The 12,766-nt window shown below is 40.6% G+C and overlaps 1 protein-coding gene across 5 annotated transcripts in view; it reads left to right on the forward strand.

Annotated features, from left to right (window-relative positions):
* The window catches only part of NAPEPLD (N-acyl phosphatidylethanolamine phospholipase D), a 37,138-nt gene that overhangs the window by 20,773 nt on the left and 3,599 nt on the right, over positions 1-12,766 (forward strand). For all 5 annotated transcript variants that reach the window (XM_036327612.1, XM_036327611.1, XM_036327610.1 and 2 more), the window contains exons 3-4: positions 7,922-8,568; positions 9,587-9,701. In XM_036327612.1, coding sequence (XP_036183505.1) covers positions 7,922-8,568; positions 9,587-9,701 — 762 coding nt within the window. The remainder of the gene's footprint in view (positions 1-7,921; positions 8,569-9,586; positions 9,702-12,766) is intronic.

The raw sequence follows: 12,766 nt of genomic DNA on the forward strand, positions 1-12,766 counted from the left end.
AGTCATGGGTTTGTAAAGTACAGCATGTAATCAGTCAATAATATTGTGTTATCTATGTATGGTGCCAGGTGGGTGCTTGAATTTTCAGGGGGATTTTATGATATGTGCAGGGTTATAATTACTGTATATTATGCAATTCATATCATATTTACTTAGGTATATAAGTATGAAAGTTTTGGAAGAGATATTATAAGATAACTAATAGAACAGGTCTAAATACAATGAAAAAGGGTCACTAGCAGAGCTGCACAATTTAGTTGCAGTCTCAGAGAATAGCATGTGTGTTTTTAACTTTGACGATCAGATCTATTTGGAGAAAGAAGACCCCATACCTCAAAAAATGGATTCACATATCACAACATCTCCCAGGTATTAAGTCTACAGATTACAAATCATTTTCAAAGACAATATTTTTGTACAAATTTTACATGTTGAATGGGACATAAATTCCTGTTTCTGTTGGTTTTTAAATCAAAGTATTTTATCAGAATCATTTTTTCTATGAAATCTGTATACATCTTTTTTATTTATTTAGTTTTTTTATTTAAAGTTTTACATGTGTCTCCTTTTGTTTCTGTTTTAATGACATTTCTGTCCTTGGACAGTTCCTGATACTTGCCTTTCCTGGTCTTTAGAGCATTGTGCAGGACACAGGCGTGGCATTGTTCAGATGCTGTCACTGCTGTGCGGTTGCAGGCGGCTCAGTGGCTTGCCCGATTGTTATTGTCACCCGCAGTCAGGGAAGAAGAGACAGAGAATGTCAGAGAGGGAGGAGACAGGCACCTCCTGAGGTTCATGAGGCGAAGGAGGCTGTCCGTACCCGTGACTGCCATGGCAGTGAGCAGGGGACTGTCCGTCCGAGTGTGAGAGACACAGAACGGAGGCTGCACAGCGGGGCCGGCTGGAAAAGTGGGGCACCAGGGTCGGATTGCGGAAACCAGACTCCAGCCCAAGGTTTTTCCAGTGTGGGGCCTTGTTCCTATCACAGTCCCTCAAGGAGTTCCTTTTCTTATTTTGTCTATAAAGTTAGGATAAGACCGTGTAGGTCACTGCAATTGTTTTTTGTTCATCTGACACATGAAAGTACTTTGAAAATATAATTTTTGGCTGTATGATATTGAAGAATAGGGTGCCCTTTGGGAAAATGAAGCATACCAATTATTTTCTATTTATCCGATAGTAGTGAACAGGTTGCTTTTTTATTTTTATGAAGAGAATAAATGCACGTATTCAGTTTTTACTGAAAGGCGTATTAGACAAATACTAGTCTCCTACCCAGTCCCTGCTACTCCGTCGCCATCCCAGAGGCAACAACTGTCAACCCTTCCCTCTGGAGTTTGCCTTTAGATTTCTTTTAATTTTGTTGTGGTAAGAACACTGAACATGAGATCTAGCTTGAATTTGTAAGTGTCCATGTAGTTGACTACAGGTACAGTTCTGTGCAGTAGCTTCGTTTTGCTTAACTGAGACTTTGTGCCCATTGACAGCAGCCCCCACTTCCCTCTCCCCCCAGCCCTGGCGGCCATCACTCTGGTTCTGTGAATGTGACTATTTTTGATACCTCCAATATGTGGAAATGTGCAGTTTTTCGTTCTGTGGTCCTTCATATTTTCCACTGTGCTTTAATGCTCTCTCCTTCCCCATCTCTTTTCCATGGTTATATTTGAACCTTCCCTTTACTGTTTATATTGTTGTGACTATGTTGCCCTGACTGGTGTTGCTCAGTGGTTATAGCATTGGCCTGCACACTAAAGGGTCATGGGTTTGATTATAGCACTGGGCTATAATCTCCAGGCTCCCTGCCAGCTTCCATTCTAGTGTCTCCCTTCACCATCATCTTGGCTCCTTAGCCTCTTTGGTGTTGGCTGTTTCCTGCATCCCACTTGTCCCTCTTCCGTGGATATATTCTCTTTTTGGTGGAGTATATTACTGAGACAAAGGTACTTGGGAAGTCAATTTTTGATACCTTGCTTATCTGAAATGTCTTTATTCTTACTCTTTTTTAAAAAAGTATATGTTGCTTTAAAAAAAATGATTTGAGAGAGGGAGGGAGGGAGGGATGGAGAGAGAGAGAGAGAGAGACAGAGAAAAGCATCAGTGTGAGAGAGAAACATTGATTGGTTGCCTCCTATCTGTGCCCCAACAGGGGATTGAACCCACAACCTAGGTATGTGTCCTGATTGTGAATCTAACCAAAACCTTTTGGTGTACGGGTCAATGCTCCAACCAACTGAGCCACCTGGCCAGGGTTATTCTCACTCTTAACTGATAGTGTGGGTATAGAAATTTAGTTTGGAAACAGTTTTCTCTCAGAATTTGAAAGCATTACGTCTGTGACCTTATTTTTAGGATTGCTATGGAGAAACCTTTATTTCTGTAGAAACTTGGGAAAGATAATTTCTTTGGCATCAGTGTTCTGAAATTTTACCATGATGTGTGGTTATTTATTCATCATGCTTGATGCCTGGTGGGCCCTTTAGGTGTAAAAGTCTGTTTCCTTAACTTCTAGGAAATTTTCTTGAAAATTTCTTTCTCTCCATCTTTCCATTCAAAATCAACTACTAATTATTATATGAATCTACTGGATCAGTCCTCCGTAGTTTTTTCTTTATTTCTCCTGTATGTCCTCTTTTTTTGTTGTTTTATATCTGACAGATTTCCTCAAATTTTTATTAACTTCATTTTAAAATACTTTGGTATTTAACAGATTTTCATCAAATGTATCTCACTCATGCACACAAACACATACTCTTAAAATAATATTATCCAGAATATGGATTTCATTGTTTTAAAGTTAATATCATTTATGCCATGGAAAGAATTATGGTTTAATGAAAAGAGAGGGTCTTTAGAGTCAGGAACACCTTGATTCCACTCTTGATTGGACACTTGTTATTTGATCTTTTTTTAAAAAAAAATATATTTTACTGATTTTTTTACAGAGAGGAAGGGAAAGGGATAGAGAGTTAGAAATATCAGTGAGCTGCCTCCTGCACACCTCCTGCTGGGGATGTGCCCAGAACCAAGGTTCATGCCCTTGACCGGAATCGAACCTGGGACCTTTGAGTCCGCAGGCCGATGCTCTATCCACTGAGCCAAACCGGTGAGGGCTTGTTATTTGACCTCGACGAGTTTCTTAGTGACTGGCCCCCACCCCTTGCCTTGGTCTTGTTATCTGTGAAATGCCAGTGACATCGGCTTCACATGGTTAGATGACATAATGCACCTAAAGCACCTGGCAAAGGTTAGTGGTTGAATGAATGCTAGGATTTTTCCCTTTCCCCAAGAAAAGTGAAATATTAACTGGTATACTGGTTAAATATGAGCCTCGGGATTTTCCCATTTGCAGCTTAAAAAAAGGAAGTCTAGCAAGAAAAATCTCCATCCAGTAAAGAGAATGCCAAGTGAGTGCTTGGTTTTCTCAAATAAATAAGAATTTCCCCACCCCCATTCTGTGTGCTTTTTCAAAGTCTGATGATTAAGTAAAAAAAAAAAAATTATTTTTCTTTTTGGAATCTAATTGAGACTCTATCTTTGAATCATATTTATGGAATAGTAGCTAGAGATCAACTTCTTTAAAATAAGCTGCTCATTTGTGATGGTCTAAGCATGGAGAAAGGAACATGAGAAAAGTGTGGTTGCTTAATTCAGATGTCAATACTTTGACTTTTTTTAAAAAACAGCTTTGTTGAGATATAATTCACCTTCTACAAAATTGACCTGCTTAAATACAGTATACAATCAGTGGTTTTCAGTACACTAAGAGCTGTGCAGCCATTGCCACAATAATACACTTCCATTACCCTAAAAGGAAGCCCCATGTCCTTAGTCCCCACCCTGCAGTTCCCCTGCCCTCCTCCAGCCCCTGGAAATTGCTAGCCTGTTTTCTGTCTCTATGGATTTGCCTATTTCTGATATTTTCATAAAAATAAGGATCATATAATATATGGCCTTTGTGACAGTCCTTTCAGGACCTTACCTGTTAATACTTTGTTTGGAGAACAAGTTGAGGCTGCCAGAGGTGCTCGATTCAGGTTTTGTTTCCCTTCAAGAGTCAATGCATAATACCAGATACTAAACCTGAAATGATTTTTAAGCTCAGGAAAAAGAAAATGCAACAGTTTTCAGGGAATTTTGTTACAGGTATTTTGATATACTGTTTAAACATGATGCCACTTAAACATTTTTTATAGTTTTATTAATATAATACAAGTTCCGAAGGGCAAAAATTAAGAAAAAATATATACTACAAGTTCCACATATTCAAAAAATACAATTTGATGAGTTTTGACAATAAGTATATACCCATGAAATGATCACCACAAACAAGATAATGAACATATTCGTCATTTCTAAAACTTCCTTGTGTCCTTATTTTCTCCCATCTGAGATAATATTTGGGAGTAGTATAATGGTAAGGGACAGCGTGTGTGGAAGCTAGCTGCTGGGTTACCTTGTATGAATATTGTGACCTCTAATTTTTTGTTTTCTCACCTGTGAAGTGGAGATACTTAATGTATCTATGTCCAGTATTGTGGTTGCTATTAAATTAAAAATTTTTATGAAGCAGTTAGTATAGTGTCTAGTACATAGTAAGCACTCCATAAATGGTAGCTATTGTTAATGTGATTTTATTTTATGTTACCCTAAATTACTTGATATACAGGATGGGGCAAAAGTACATTTATAGTTGTTCATATGAAAAATAATACAATAATAAATAAATAATAATACAACAATAAACTCTGTTTTGTGAACTCAAAATTGTAAACCTATTTTGCCTCACCCTGTATTAGATAATTCATCATCATTATGTGTCAATATGAAGCCTAATATGAGTACATATGGTAGGTACTCAATGTATATTCCTTGATTCTCTTTTCTCCTTAATTCTTTTTAAAAAAATACATGTTTTATTTATTTTAGAGAGGAAGGGAGAGGGAGAGAGAGAGATAGAAACATCAATGATGAGAATCATTGATCGGATGCTTCCTGCATGCCCCCTACTGGGGATCCAGTCCGCAACCTGGGCCCATGCCCTTGACTGGAATCGAATCTGGGACCCTTCAGTCTGCAGGCTGATGCTTTATCTACTGAGCCAAACCAGCTAGGGCTCTCCTTAATTCTTGATAAGGACACTATATGGCACTTATTATTATTCACTAACCCTGATTACTAACTTTGAGAACTGATTTGAAAAATTTACATTCATTCTATCATTCATCCAACTAATTTTATGAATACATGTTGTATTTCATCACTGAATCAGGCACTGTGAGTGATTCTGAGTTGAATAAGACATAAGATACATCCTGTATACATTTAACAAGGGTATAAGACAGAATATTCATAGCTGATGCATGAGATAAGTGGCATGAAGTTGAGAGGCAGGAGTGCTTGCTTCCAGCAGTGGACACCCAGGGATGGTCTCATGAAGGCTGTGCAATTTGATTAAGGACTCGGGGGCACGGAAGGGAAGACATTCAACCTGAGAAATGGGATCAATATTGTGGAGGGCTCTCCAGCTCAGTCTGGGAACAGAGAGTGGTCTCGGTGTAGTTGGAACACAGTGGTGTAGAGTTGAATGAAATAGCTGGTGAAGGGGTTGGGGGAGTCCAAAGAGGCTTGCTGGGTGAGGAGATGATACGTGTGCTGTCAAGCAGTAGAGAGCCAGTGAAGGTGTTTTTCAGCAGGGGAGAGAGTTATACCAAAAGTAGGTAGCTTTTGAGGTGGCTGTTTATGGACTGAGTTGACGGGAAGACAGTTAAGCAATGAGAACTTTTAAGTGTTAAGATGTTACTTAGGTCAGTTAGTAACTATGAGAAAGGAAACAGGCACATTGTAAGAGATCGGTAGGGTTGGTGCCGGACTGGTTGTCAGGGGTGGGGCTTTCTTCTTTTGGAAATCTTGTAGAGTGCTTACAGTGTGCCAGCCACCGCAAGTCAGTCCCCACAGCCATGAAGGGCAGGTATAATTGCTATACTCCTTTTACTGATGAGGAAACCAAGACTCAGGGTGGCTAAGAGAAGTGTTTGTCGTCCTCCAGTTGTGCTGCTCCTCTTCTGCCCAGGTCCTTTTCCCAGTCAGACCTTCTCAGTGACTTCTCACTTTGCCTTCACCAGCTTCTTCTCCCTATGCCCTCTCGTCTCTGCTCATTGCTGTCTCCTTTGTTCAGGTCTTCGTCACTCATGGCAGCTATTGTGACACAATCCAAGGTCGTCATTTTCACTCTGACAGTGTTTTCTCGAAACAGAAATGGGGTCATGTCTTTTTTTATTTTTAAGATGCTTCCTCATTGTCTCTGGGTGGAGTGTGGCGTTCAGGGCTCTTACTGTATTCTGATCCTTTATAGATGTAGTGTGTCCCCTCCCCGCAAAACGCCAGCTTCTGTTTGGCTCTGTCTTTGCTTAGGCACTTTCTCCACCCGAAATGCCCTTCCTCCTTTTCTCTGCATCATGAACTTCTCATCATTCTTCAGGAGCTCACGCAGGTTACGGTGTCTGTCATACCTGCAGCAGCAGGGCTCTTCATTCCTTCCTATTAGGCTGCATAGCATGTCTTGTAGTTAATGATCCAGTGCCATACCCTTTTCAAAATTGATTTGCAGCAGCTTATAAAAATACACGTTGCAGTAAAAAGCAGATGGATGAACATGTAAGAGCAAATGGACTATGAGGATAGGAAAATAAAGTCAAGAATAAAGTTAGGATAGAAATTTGTTCCATCGTGGCCCGCACGATGCTGGAGGCAGCTTCAGCGTCTGCTCTGAGCTTCCTCATCAGAGTGAAAAGGGAAGCGCGGCCTCAGGGTTTTCCCAGCGAAGGTCCAGTGCACAAAGCCAGCTGCTCCAGAGAAGAGCTCTTCCTGTTACTGAAAACTGAGAGATGTTTCTGGGGTGAGTGGAAGGTAGGGGTGAAGTTGTTACATGAGGCCCTAAAACACAGCTGCTGCTGCTTTTTTTTTTTTAATTTTTTTAATTGATTTTTTACAGAGAGGAAGGGAGAGAGATAGAGAGTCAGAAGCATCGATGAGAGAGAAACATCGATCAGCTGCCTCCTGCACATCTCCCACTGGGGATGTGCCCGCAACCCAGGTACATGCCCTTGACGGGAATCGAACCCAGGACCTTAAAGTCTGCAGGCCGACGCTCTATCCACTGAGCCAAACCGGTTTCGGCACAGCTGCTTCTTGATCAAGCCCAATCCAAGGACAATATGTAGAATAACCAAAGGATTAACATATTGTATTTGTTGTAGTTATTGTTTTACATCTGCTTAGCCCCTCTCCTCTCCCTCCCCCCAAATGATCAACTTCGCTCAGGCAGGAACCATGTTTTGCTTTGGTTTGATCAATGATAAAAAAACCTTAAGAGAAAGAATGAGGAGAACGGTCTATGATTGTGATCCGCCCAGGAATCATCACGATGCTTTGATTTGAATTCTACTCAGAAAGTCAGATTCATGCCTGAGATCCAAGATCTGTAAATAAATGGTTGTGAGTTTTCTTTACTGTTTTAGGGACTGACCTGTGTCTGAGGCGGTTTTCAAGCAGTAAGTGCACGAGCCACCTGAAATGGCAGAGGTGACTGCGGCTGGGCTCGTCTGCCACTAGTACTTACGTAAGAGAGCCTTGAAAACATTCAGTACGTCCAGCAGTGCTCCGTTTTAAATTCAGTTTTTCCTTCGTTTACTGCATTTGGGGTTAAGAGTGTCTTACATTACTATAGTGTCATGATTAGTGAGGCAGATTCAGAAAGAAGTATGCCTTTTCAAGAGCAAAGCAAAACCAGCAAATTTATTGAATGACTTCAGTTCTCCCCAAGTAGCTCTTCTTTCTATTATTTATGTCAAATATGTCCTGTGATGACATAAGACCTTTTAATTTTTGTCTAAAGGCTGCTTTCCTTTTTTTGTACACTTAGGAACTTGATAAAGAACTCCCTGTGCTTAAGCCATATTTTATCAATGACCCTGAAGCAGCTGGAGTGAGCGAAGCAGGCTTAAGAGTCACGTGGCTGGGACATGCCATGGTAATGGTGGAAATGGACGAGCTCATCTTTCTCACCGACCCCATGTTTAGCTCTCGTGCTTCACCGTCGCAGTACATGGGTCCAAAGCGTTTTCGGCAGGCACCGTGCTCTGTCGGTGAGCTCCCCGCCATAGACGCGGTCCTCATCAGTCACAACCACTACGACCACCTGGACTACAGTTCTGTCGTCTCTTTGAACGAGCGATTTGGTAATGACTTGAGGTGGTTTGTGCCGTTGGGTCTCCTCGACTGGATGCAGAAATGTGGCTGTGAGAATGTGATCGAGCTGGACTGGTGGGAGGAGAACTGTGTCCCCGGACATGACAAGGTCACCTTTGTCTTTACACCTTCCCAGCACTGGTGTAAAAGGACTCTATTGGATGACAACAAGGCTCTGTGGGGCAGCTGGTCTGTGTTGGGCCCTTGGAATCGTTTTTTTTTCGCAGGAGACACTGGTTATTGCCCCGTTTTTGAAGAGATAGGAAGAAGGTTTGGACCTTTTGACCTTGCAGCTATTCCCATTGGAGCATATGCACCAAGGTACGTGTGCTTCTAAAAAAACAACATTCCTGCTAGTGTTTATACCAGAATAAGCTCCCAAAGGGCTCGGCAGCTCCTCCAGAAAATGACAATCTTCTGGCTGTAGGAGCTGGATGAGCTGCTCCATGAGGTGCTCTGTGAAGTGTAGAAGCCCCTGTGCTAGCCCCTACCCATCAGTGTTGACTGCAGCCATAGGGGGCAGGAGCAGCCCCGGGATATACATAATGTGAAGACAGTGTTGTTTTTCCTCTTCTAAACTAATGGCTGGGAAAGCAAAGGATTTGCCTGTAGACTGTACACTTCCCTTTTATTAGAAATAATAATTCTTGCTCCTGAAAGTGTTCCCTGCTCTTCCCAAGGCGTTAGGCAGCCTTTCAGTGTTTCTACGCTCTAATTATCCTCCTCATGAGCCCTGTCTTCTTGTCCAACCAAAACACCTCACTGTTCAGTTGTATGCTGTTTAAATAATACCCTTAGGTAGTAATTGGGGTTTTCTTGCTCCTGATCTTTAAATACTATATATGATTTTTTGTTGGCTTTTCAATTTAGCAAGTTTTTCTACTTTAATTCTTTTTATTTTATTATTATTTAAATCTTCATTGTTGAAAATATTACATATGTCCCCTTTTTAAAAATTTGTTTCAGCAAGTTTTTCATGTTCTTTTGCAAGTAGACTTTTAGTTTCTAATTCTTTCCCATTGTTTTGATTCATACCAGGATTGCAAACTATCTGCTTTTAAAAGTAACAGTAAGACATTTTCAGAATAAATAAAATAAAAATACACATAGCACAAAATCTTACTATTCAAAGGAGAATTTTGCTTGAGACTTATCTATTGTATAGCAGTTTGTACATGAAATATTTTTGCTTAAGTTTTTCCAGAAGAAAAGTAGACTTAAAGGAGATGGTTTTGCCTACTGTGATTTTTTTCCTGTGCAGAACCTTAAAGGTTGATTAGATGAAGCAGTCATTATATATTTCAAAGGCTTGAATTAATAAATTGCTGTGTTTCATCAGGTGGTTTATGAAATACCAGCATGTGGACCCAGAAGAAGCTGTAAGGATTCACATTGATGTTCAAGCAAAGAAATCTGTGGCCATTCACTGGGGAACTTTTGCCTTAGCAAATGAGGTCAGTCTGTGATAAAAATAACTGGTATGTTTGATCTATGATAAGATTCAGGCATTACCACTCCCTTTGGTGTGTTCAGAGATCAACTGGAATCAGAACCTGTGTGATTCATAGTCATCACACGAAGTGGTAAATCATGAATTAGTAAAACAGTATTTATATAGTGAAAAAACCCTCACTGCCTGCTGTTCTTCTGACTTCTGTAATGAAGTGTTTGTTTATATAACAAAAAATGAGTATAGTCTTGGGAAACAGAAAAATGAACCACCATGTCTTCTCTCTTAGGGAGCCTTTCATTCTAGCAGAACATGTAAGACATGTACATAATAACTCTAAAACAGATGTCAAAGGGGTAAGTGGCCTCAGAATCAGGTATAGTTGCTGATTGGAGGGATCAGGGAGAGCTTTATGGAAGAGGTGACATTTGAACTTGGCCATGAGAAGGCATTTAAAAGGAAAGGGCAGAGTGTACGATCGGAAGCAGCACCTGGGGTAGTGAGGAATTCTGTTCAGCCAGAGTATGGATGTCATGTGGAGGGCAATGGAGGAAGTAAGGCTGGACAACTTAGAACTTTTTAGAAATGTTATTCATCCAGTAAACATCGATTCAGTGTCTGCTAGGTGCCAGGTGTTGGGAAAAATGGTCCTTTTACTCATAGACTTATAGAAGAACTGATTTTTAAAAATTGATTTCAGAGAGGAAGAGAGAGGGAGAGCGAGATAGAAACATTAGTGATGAGAGAGAATCATCCATTGCATGCCCTACACTGGGGATCGAGTCTGAAACCTGGGCATGTGCCTTGATGGGGAATCGAACCGTGACCTCCTGGCTCATAGGTAGATGCTCAGCCACTGAGCCATGCAGGCTGGGTGAAGAACTGTTTTTTTGCTTAAGGTAGCAGAACCCTACAACTTTGCTACTAGCCAGTTCTGGGATCAAGCAGGAGGATAGAAGAAAGCTTTCTCGTCTTTCCTGGATCCAGGACCTGCCCTCAGCAAAATTTAGAAATGGCTGGTTGGCTTCTACTTCGCTTTATGTGGCATCTTCCACATCCAGGGCAAGAACCCTGTTTTCATGCTGTGTAAAGCATTCCCTTTCCGTCCTGTTTTTGGCCTGCCCTTTCCCTAGATTACAGCTTGTTCCAAAATTACCTAATACACTGCCTGCCCACTGCCTATTCTCCCCACTCAAGATTCCCACATTGGGATGCAACAATCCTAAGCCACAGCTGGGAGATGGAATGGAGTGAAGGACCACAGGGATGGGAAGGATGAATGAGAATGTGTCTTTGTACTTGAAGAAGGGGGAAGTTTGATATTGGTTTCCATTGGTACACCACTATATTTGGTGGCATTTCTTGTTCCATATAGAGATATATGCATATATATGCTCCACATGTAATATATACCAGTGACTTAGAATTATTTTATTAAACCTGTGCAGAGAGGAATCTAGGATGACACCTAGATTTTTAACTTCAGTGATTGTTGTGCTCTTTACTGAGAAGATAGAAAACTCCAGTCTTCACGAGTTGTTGTATTATTCAGCCTTCAAGAATTATTTCTGTTAAAAATCTAACCTCCATCTTTCTTTCTTAATGAAACGTGTAATAAAAACTCACTTAGCAATTCGTTCACATTTTAGCATTCGTTGCATAAACCTGACAACCATGAGTTTGTTATAAAATAGATGGCATTTTCAGGGAGGATGTTTTGCCTGATTTGTAAACACTTTGAAACTATTTGCATGTAAGTAGATATATTAGCTGTTTACTATAATATAAGCAGGTTACCACTTATCGACTGCCCCTCTGTAGTTCAGGTTGTTCCCATAATCCACATTTATATTTCCAACTGCTTTCTTAACAATGGTACCAAAATCTAAGTCCAAAACCAAACTTTCTGAGCTTCCCTCAAATTTATTTCTCATACATCTCAGTAAATGGCAAATCCTCCTTCCAGTTGCTCAGGCCAAAACCTTGACTTCTCTCGCTCTCATATCTTCCCTCCATCCAGGTTCCCCCCACATGCAATCAGCTCACCCTTCCAATTATATTAGGACTTTGACCATTTCTCATTGCCTTCCCTGCTACATGCTGCCCTTACAGTCTGTTCCCAGCACTGCAGAGGACAGTGACCTTTACACCATGAGTCAGATCATGGCACTCCTCTACCGGGTAGCTTCCCATCCTCCTCAGTCAGAGCCACAGCCCTCACAATCGCCTGCAAAGCCCTGTGCATTCTTGTCCCAGCAGGTCTTTGTTCAGATATCACCTTCTCAGAGAGAACTTCTTGGACTGCTGTATTTAAAATGAAACCTCCACATCCACACTAGCCCACATTTTGTCCCCAGAATATATCAACCACTCAGATCAGATACTATTTTCTTACTTATTCATTTCTTATCTGTCTCTGTATTAGACTGCAAGCTCCAGGGTTCTGCTTGGTTCCTTGGCCTGACTACTGTACGGTGCTCAAAGGATGCTGGTTGTGTGAAGGGTGGAGGCAGACCGCCCCCTGGTGATTAGATGAGACACTGTTTGATTTCCCCCCCACATTTTACAAGCTTTTAAAATTGAAATTGGGGGGAAATCCATTTGAAATAAAGGGGAAAAGTAGCAATTGTACAATGTAAAGATTTAGACCAAAAGAGAAAAACTGGTGAGGTGATTTTTTAAAAATATCTTTTTTTAAACATATTTTTAATTGTTAATATCTTTTAAATCAGTAGTTAGAATAACATATCCAGGTGGTTTCAGTTTATTTGGAAAACATTTGATAGGTTAAAACATTCTGCAGCAGTGTGCTCTCTTCACTTTTTTTTTAGATTGAAAAGGGGAACACACAAAGGGACCTTCCACCTGTCATTTCTGTCCCTCTTTCGCTCTGTACACTACAGTGTCAGTATGTGGCTAGGGATTTGAGGATAACAACCCTTCTTCAGCCAAAGAGGTTTCTCTAGCATTTGTTTACACACACAACACTCCTGCAATGTAAGTTTCTATGTTAAAAAATATTGGTAATATTTAATTCTCTAATATTATCTTAGGCATTGATTCCATTTA

This window comes from Myotis myotis, unplaced genomic scaffold (genome assembly GCF_014108235.1).
Source record: "Myotis myotis isolate mMyoMyo1 unplaced genomic scaffold, mMyoMyo1.p scaffold_m19_p_11, whole genome shotgun sequence".
NCBI lineage: Eukaryota > Metazoa > Chordata > Mammalia > Chiroptera > Vespertilionidae > Myotis > Myotis myotis.